Source organism: Trichophyton verrucosum (assembly GCF_000151505.1).
Source record: "Trichophyton verrucosum HKI 0517 chromosome Unknown contig00655_1.f1.exp, whole genome shotgun sequence".
Classification (NCBI taxonomy): domain Eukaryota; kingdom Fungi; phylum Ascomycota; class Eurotiomycetes; order Onygenales; family Arthrodermataceae; genus Trichophyton; species Trichophyton verrucosum.
In genome coordinates, this window is record NW_003315298.1 from 1 (window position 1) to 7,988 (window position 7,988).

At 45.4% G+C, this 7,988-nt stretch overlaps 2 protein-coding genes across 2 annotated transcripts; both read right to left on the minus strand.

Annotated features, from left to right (window-relative positions):
* Nucleotides 1-2,054: 2,054 nt before the first annotated feature.
* On the minus strand, nt 2,055-3,096 carry TRV_05928 (uncharacterized protein; the record flags this gene model as incomplete). Its single annotated transcript, XM_003019914.1, is given in 3 exon segments — nt 2,055-2,109; nt 2,224-2,397; nt 2,417-3,096. Coding segments are annotated over 3 exon segments (909 nt in total), but the record flags the coding sequence as incomplete, so codon positions are not given.
* Nucleotides 3,097-4,749: 1,653 nt separating this feature from the next.
* Nucleotides 4,750-5,337, minus strand: TRV_05929 (uncharacterized protein; the record flags this gene model as incomplete). The annotated part of the gene is made up of 1 exon (XM_003019915.1): nt 4,750-5,337. One exon carries the CDS (start codon nt 5,335-5,337, stop codon nt 4,750-4,752), a length of 588 nt encoding a protein of 195 aa, XP_003019961.1.
* Nucleotides 5,338-7,988: the final 2,651 nt, after the last annotated feature.

Consider the following 7,988-nt stretch of genomic DNA (forward strand, 5'->3'; position numbering starts at 1 on the left):
TCTTTTCTTTTTCTTTTTTTTTCACCATTTTCCCGCCCTAAAAAAAAAAAAAATTCGACAAGACACAATGTAATAAATACAGTGTCTGGAATACCGTCCCCGGGCATCTGTAACACAATTTTGATTCCTCTGTTTATTGATGAGGCTAGGCTAATGTCAAGGCATGCTCTCTGTTTTAGAAGGAATATGACTATTGATTTCTACTTGGTATCACATTTCCGCAATTTTCCTGTTTCTTAGCTTTCTCTTGGGGTTAACCGTCATCAGTATTGGTTGCTAAGACAAAAAGCCCTGTATTATTATTACTTATTCAAAAAGCCCGGATTTATGCCCCTACCTCAGCATTATTACTCCGTAGGTTTTTGTGGTATAAACTCGAAGCAACAATAAGAAAAACCACCTAGCGCATAAAACCAGTTGGAATAATAAGTTTTGAGTCCGTAGCATCAAGGTTTCCTGCAGCCACCTGCTGTACCACGTATAAAACGGGTAGTTACTTGGTGCAAGGCAACTCTCATGGGTACAAAACCATATATTTGAATCGCCCTTAATTGACGTGAGAGTTAGTCTGATATGACAAAGCTGTAACCCTCTTCATACGGATACCCGCGAAAAGCAAAAAATAGCAAGAATAAACCTAAAGTGGAAGTAGGAAAAGCAAAAGATGAAATAAAGTAGGAAAACCAAGAAAGAGTAATCAAGGAGAAAAGGCTACAAAAAAAAAAAAAAAAAAAAAAAAATTGTGAAGATGTTCCCAAAGTGTTTCCCTGTCCTTCCATGCGATAACGTTGAAAAATTGCTTCCATATCCAGTTTAACACCCTGCATTTCCCATAATCAAACGTTTGAAAGTGTCATATAGTTATGTTGTGGGTAACTTTTGCACTCCTGGGTTTCCGTGGGCTTCCGTCATTAGTATTGATATATTAGAGAATGGTTTTCCTTCTTTGCAGTTTCCTCAAGGGATTTTTTTTTTCATCATAATAAAAGTCCAGGATGAAGCTATGGCCTTGTTTTGTCATACGAAGGATTTAAAGAGAAAAGGGGAAAAAAGTCGAGAAAAGGAACACAGCCAGAGATAAGACGAAATAGAGAAAACATTGCGCACAATATCCCGCACCACGCCGGAGAATCCGCGGAATGGTCAAGCTTAATTTTATGGGTCCCATCTGAATGCATTGACCATTGGAACAGATTGTTATCCGAAGGTCATTCCTCGAATATTATGGTTTCCTAGTAGGGATGGGGTTCCGGGAGATGTTGGGCCTCATCATAGGTAGGCTGGTAATCCAAATGGCTTGAAGGCATGGACAATGTCGTCGATAGCCCATGGGTGCCCCCTCCAGTCCCATTTGTTTCACTACCCGATGTCAGCGTTCGGGGAAGTGAAGCCCAGCTACTAGCTGTCGAAGGGAGAGGATGCATATGTGAATTATGGTATTGACTCGACAGGCTTGTGTGGTGTGGGGTTGGAGGCCAGGTTACTGCAGATGGAATATTGGATTGACTAGCGTGTGGAGCTTCTGCTCGTGCAGGATATGGAACCCCTGGCCTGCTGATAATGGACTCCCGGCGAGAATCTGGCGGTGATAAGAGATATGGGGAGGGACCAAGTGCATGATCAGGTTTAGGAGAACTCCTGCATGAAGTTGGAGGCGTTAATCGAGATCCTCCTCTCCGGACCTGACATGTTGGACATATTTTAACAAAGCGAGATATCAATTCTTTTGGGACCCTAGAAGAGGTGGCGTGTTAATAAGGTTGACTTTTCTAGTATGCTAAGGACAGCGTTTAATGGCCGCTAATTCCTGGCTCACAAACGGCGTGGCTTACCATGAATATATCCTCCGAACTTGGGCCGAAGTCTTATCACGACCTCCATGTTGGCATTGCTGATGTGCTCGAGTCAGGATTTTGAAGAGTTTTTCGCGAATTGCTACTGGTTTCCCTTCGTGACATATCATTTTTCTCGACTGCAATTAAAAAACAGGTTTATCAGCAAATGATCAACCATTTAGAAAGATTCAGATGTAAAATCAGAAAAGCATGACAAACCATAGGAATGTTGTTGTCCTTGGGCACAAGTGTGAACATTTTCTTCACCCAAAACCTGAATAAATTGTATTAGATAAGGAGACAAGCTGAGGGATCGATGTATTCACGGTTTAGGGTATCCAAAAATAGTTTCCGTTCTGTGACCCTCTCTAAGGTCTGAAGGACATACCTAAATTGGGCAGACTCAATTGCAATATCCTTGGGATCAGTAAGCACAATTTTGATGTTTCGTGCTCTCCTTGAGTGAATCAATGCTTTATCTTGCTTTTTGACGGAAAGGTCATCAACGTAACTGTTCAACCCAATTAGCTTCCATGGAGTTGAACTGGATGAACTTGAGAACCTAAATAAGAGGTATTTACCTCTTCATGAGTTGGTCAAATTCTCGGACATCTGGGAACCCTTCCAAAGCTGGGATAACAGGTTCTGATAAAACCGTTTGTTCGTTGCATGATTCCTGGGCTTCAATCTCCACCTCCCAAAACGGTTCATGCATAGGGAATAGGCGATGTGGTGCTGGAAACCTGGGCTGTGACATATATTGAGGATGGCACTGATACCCCGTAGACGACGAATGGGTGATGAGAGAGGAGTGTTGCGGAGCTTGCGTATATATTGCTTGCTGTGAGGAGTAGGATGGGGCAATGGAGGCCGTCTCTGTGGAATGATGATTGTATGGTGCTAGAACCTGATGGTTCGAATAAGACTGGTTGAAGGAAGGTTGCGAAAAATTGTATTGATTGTTTCTGCCGTATGTGTACTCTTGGTCCTCGTCATGGTGCTGATAATGATGTGACATGACTGCTGAACCAACTGGCGGGCCAATTGTAGGCCTTTGGCTATGATTCTGGTTTTGATGCTTCCTGTGATCCTCCAAAATAGAGCTGTCAGGAGCGAGCAACCTCAACGCAAGGGTAGAAGATGGGTCGGTAATGTCATGAGCTCGGGAAGAGATCGTAGCTGCACTGAAGGGGGCAGGGGGGAAATGAGGATTGTGGGAAGCGGTATTGACACAAGAACGAGAGACTGTGTCGCATGCCATTGAAGATGGAAAGCAAAAATAGTAGTTTATTTTGGCTTTCGCTTCCCAATGCCTTTGTGTACTTTCTTATAGCCTCTGAGCCGGTGAGGAATAACGAGGTTCTTCTGAAGCAGCACGAGGGGCCGAGATGGAGAATAAGAAGAATACCACTGACAGGCGAGATGTTTCCACAGTATCCTTAACACCCACCTGTTTGGCGTTCGAGAATGCGTATGCCGATTAAATAAAGAGTGGAACTAAACCAGATACCCGCGACTAACAGAAGCGCCAGCACGGACGGAGATATTTTATAACAAGAACAGATCTGAGGATTAGCGTCATGTGAACCGGGGATAGCCTCGATGGACTGAAGATGATCAACGAGCGGGAGCGCGGGTACAGGGTTCAATTAATAGTCAATCAGACAGGAATGGGCTTTTTGCTCTAGAGTGTTGTCCCAGAACAAAAATGAGAAGAGTCCAGAGGCCCTGATAAGCAATCGGGTTGCAAATGGCTTGAGTTGAGTGACAAGAAGTCAGGAGAAGAGTACAACCTAGCAAGAGGCGGGCCGAGCTCTGGAATGCTCGGAAAGGGACTTTCCTGGCACCTCAACAGGAACACGGAGAGGGCGGGCAACGATCAAATATCAGAGAGAAGTATTAATATGATTTGGAGAAACGTTGCAGCTCTGGTTGTCTTTCTTGAATGGATATTTACCTTTCCACTCATTGACCAGGTACTCTCTAGCACCTTGCAAGGTACAACCGATTTGCATAGTAGTCAGCATTGTTTTTAAGGGGACCCAAGAGGAAATGACTGGCTGATGCAGAAAGATGCATGGATTCTGACCAGTAGAAAGATTTGACGCCGTCCATATTGATTTTTCAGGCTGCAAAAGGGAGGGATTGGAGATGTGGTGGTGGCTGAAGGGATGTCGGAAAAGAAAACATGCCAATTTTTCGTTCTTTTCTTCTCCCCACCTTTCCAGTGTAAGTAAAGACGAAGAAAAACTGAAAGTTTTCAAAGTACTGAAATAGGATTTGTCAGGGTTAGTCGATCAACCCAAGACCACATGGATCAAGGGCATACGGAGTGGCAGAAATAACCCTTTTTCAAGAAAGAAAAGCTGATCCCGCAGTCCCAGTATGGAGTACTCCAGAGTTACCAGGCCCCTCTGAGAAGTACACAGAACCGTGCTTCTTTTGGAGAGAGGTCACTTCAAAAGTAAGGCTGTTAGCCTGTCGGAAGGGTCTAGACATGCCAAAACTCGGGCATAGAGGAGCCAGGGCGGCACTAACTCATCACTAATGAGGCCCGCTTTGGCTGTCGACCCTTTTCCTTTTCACCCCTGCACTCTGAATGGGTAGAGTACTTTGTGATTCTTTGCTTTTTCCGCTACCCTCTTGATGTTTGTCACAGGAAAAAATCTTCGGCGTTATCATTCCCAACTCATAGTCGAAAGAGAGTACTCCGTAGGAGGGAAATTAACTAGACAACCTATATGATGGATCCGTACGGAGTACGGAGTACTAGTGAAGAAACAGTTTCATCCTTGGGTTGCTGATAAGAAACGCTATTATCCCTTTGAAGATGTGTCTCCATTTATAAATATTAAAACTCCTGTTGTACTGGACGCCCGGAGTTGGCAACGAATGAGGGACAACCTACGGAGCATTATAAGGTAGCGGGCGGTCGGGATGAAAGTCGATGTGGTAAAAAGAAAAGGAAGAAGCAGAACAAGATCTGGCTTCCGAGAAGCCGCGTCCAAATTGCTCTTGGCTTCAGCCCCCTTTTTATTGCGAGAGATATAATTCCGGAGAAGAGCTCGATAAATCTCTGAAGCCTGAATATGAATGCTTTTTCTTCTCTGGTCGACTGAGTTTTAAGCAGCCCGCTGTGGTCCAATGGAGGCATCCTGATAGAGTTCCGTGGCGTCAAAATGGAGTGACTGTCGGTCAAACCGATATACAGTGTATGTAACTCTGTAGTAAGCAGCCTGCTGGTTCCCGCTGCAAGCTTCCTCCGTTTTGTTTGTACGGAGTATGTAGGGAGCGTATTTCTCTCTCTTTTTCTCGTTGCGTGTATATGTGTGCAGTGCGTGTAAATGTTGATGGGGTTCCTTTTCTTTTTTGGCTTTCCCTTCCATCCCTCTTGCTTGCTTTTTCCTCTCTTCTCAGCAGCAGGAATGCCACCAAGGAAACAATCTCGAGCTTGAAAAACGCTGGTGATTAGCTTGTCCCCTCCCGCCAAGTTGTTTCGCATGCTCCTGACGAAGCCCAGGGCTGGGTCGCCCTGCGGGGGCCGGCGCCATGAGTTCGTGGCGCCCAGTGCACGAATAAGGCGACTCGACTGAATTTTTGGTTGATACGAAAGGGGAGAGAGGTCAGGAGTACTCCGTATGCTCGAGTGCGTCTGGCTGCCTGTCTGCCTTTGCTAGAGTAGTGTGCATCTGCGTGTTCTGAGTGTGTTGGCGTCGCACTGGAAGAGAGGAGGTTGAGAGGGTGACGTTGAAAGAAGAGTAGCTTAAAACGGAACCGCCCCTTCGGCAGCAACCTTCTTCGCTCGACTTCTCACAACTCCATCCTCAACTCAACGAATATCACTTTACGAAATAATATAACTCACTCAGAAGACTTCCCACGCTACAACAGTTGCTATCTGAACTAATATTATTACTAAGCTGTCCTTGGATCGATCTCGAGAAAGAAGCAAAAAAGTAAGCAGTGTCAAAAAGAAAAGTTGGTTCGGTTCGGGAGGACGATCCACAGATGTGGGAATCCATCGAGCAAGCAAAAAAAAAAAAAAAAGAGAGAGAGAGAGAGAGAGAGAGAGCGAGAGCTGACTACTACTATATTTAATAGTTAATCTGGCTCATCAGTCTCTACTCCATAATATATTATTATCTCGCTATTGCTGCATCAGGTGCGTGGTCAATCCGGGAGGCGTATCTACCGTCCCGGCGTGGGTATCCCAGCGTGCCCCGGCTGGCAGGTATGTATATATATACACACAGGTCAGCAACTGGGTAGACATATGGCTTAATGGCGCTGATATCTCTCCCCTGGATTCGTGCAAGATAAACGAACCTGTCAGACCAGCCTCACATACTAATGTACTACCGTAGGGGACAAATGTGTGCATGTACTGTATGTGAATATCTCACATCCTCGCCATGCACCCAAACACAAGTCACACTACTGACTACGGGGCCTTCGTTATGCACTCCATTCGTCCTGAATCTGGTGCTTCCCTCCCTCATCCCTGTCTGGGAATGGCTCCCTCCCCTCCGTCCCTTTTTGCTACTTGGACGCCTTCGCCTGGAGATGCCGCCGCATTGCATTGCATCTTATTATTTATGGTTCCCTGTGCCTGTGCTCTCCTGCTTCGGGGACGGGCTAGACGAAGGCGTACAGAGCTCATCATAACCGCTTATACGATGAAACCCCGACCCCAGTGGTCGGGTATATGTTAACCACAATTTTACGTACCCCTTTTGCCCGGTTCAACTACCTTTGATAGTTGACATGGGGAAAACCCACTCTCTCTCGCGGCCACATATCTTTCGGATAAGAGCATGCTTAAACCTAGTTAAAAGGGCTGCAAAATTTGACGATTAAAGTTGTAATATATAACGGGTATATGCAACTTGTGTGTCCGCATCAGGAATGCCAGTAAGTTAAAAATTAAAAGAAAAGGCATGCACAACGCACTGTTGCATACGCATCATATTTCGCCCTTCCCACCCATACCGGCCCGCCTCAATAAACCGCCGAAACTGCTGGAGTCTCAAGTCGGGTTGCCTTTTTGTGGGTGGCCTTTCTTTTTAGTTTTTATCATCATTATTATCATTTTATACTTTCATCCATTGCCTACAGCAGCGATTCGTAGGTACGTACTACGGCCACTCCCTTGTCCCCCCACAGGATCTTTTTTGTACCCTCTGGTACTCCGCCCCAAAAGTAGATGCTCTCCCGTTTCCACTTTTTTCTTTTTCTATTTCTTTTTCTTTTTCTTTTTCTTTTTTTTTTTTTTTCGTCTCTAGTTGCTTATGCCTATTCCTTCTCATTCCTTTTTTGTGAGGAAAAACGAGCGAACCTCTCCCATGGCAGGCATGTACCCTTCTGTCGTCGTAAGGGCCTTCCAAGGTCCAGAAAACAAGCTTGTTTTGACGGAATAAAGGACGGCATTCGCATGAGAGTGGATGGTGGAATAAAATTGTCGATCTACCAATAGTCAAGAATGCAATAAGCGACCTTGAAGAGGCCTACCTGGACTGCTGAGTGACCCAGCAAGGGTATGCCAAAGTAAGCTGTACTCCGTAAATAGAGGAAACATGTAGCTGACATCTAGAACATAGGTGACACCTGGCAGCATCCAGCATAATACCCCAAACTATCAAGATGTGATGCGCGGGATAAGTACTAGGGGTGAATATACCAACAGAGGCGTTGAGCACCCTTAAACACAGCTAATGGCAGAGTCAAGGGAGAAACGCATCCCTGGGTTTGCATAAATCAAACGGGATAAATAAGTACGCACACGTAGTGACCCAGGGAGAGACAGGGGATTCCGGAATTTAAATGCGCCCAGTTCACCTTCAACCCCCACTCGCGGATTCTTCTCACGCTAAAGAGTAATCTATGCTTCCTGCTTGCATTTTCTTAAGGATTCCTCCCGTATTTTCCTTATCTCCTAGGGTGGGTGCTATAGCCGATGGCTGCAATGACATGGCCTCCCTTGATTGCAGAGGTTTCGGGCGTCAAAGCTCACCTGTGGTTTAGCCTTTCGTAATCCTCGTTGGGCGTACGGGATTTTCGGGAATGCTGGAACTGAAAAGGCATTTCACCTTTGTGTACGGAGTATCGCTGTCAATAATAGGTTATTTTCTTCGTTGCTGTCCTTTTTTTTTTTTT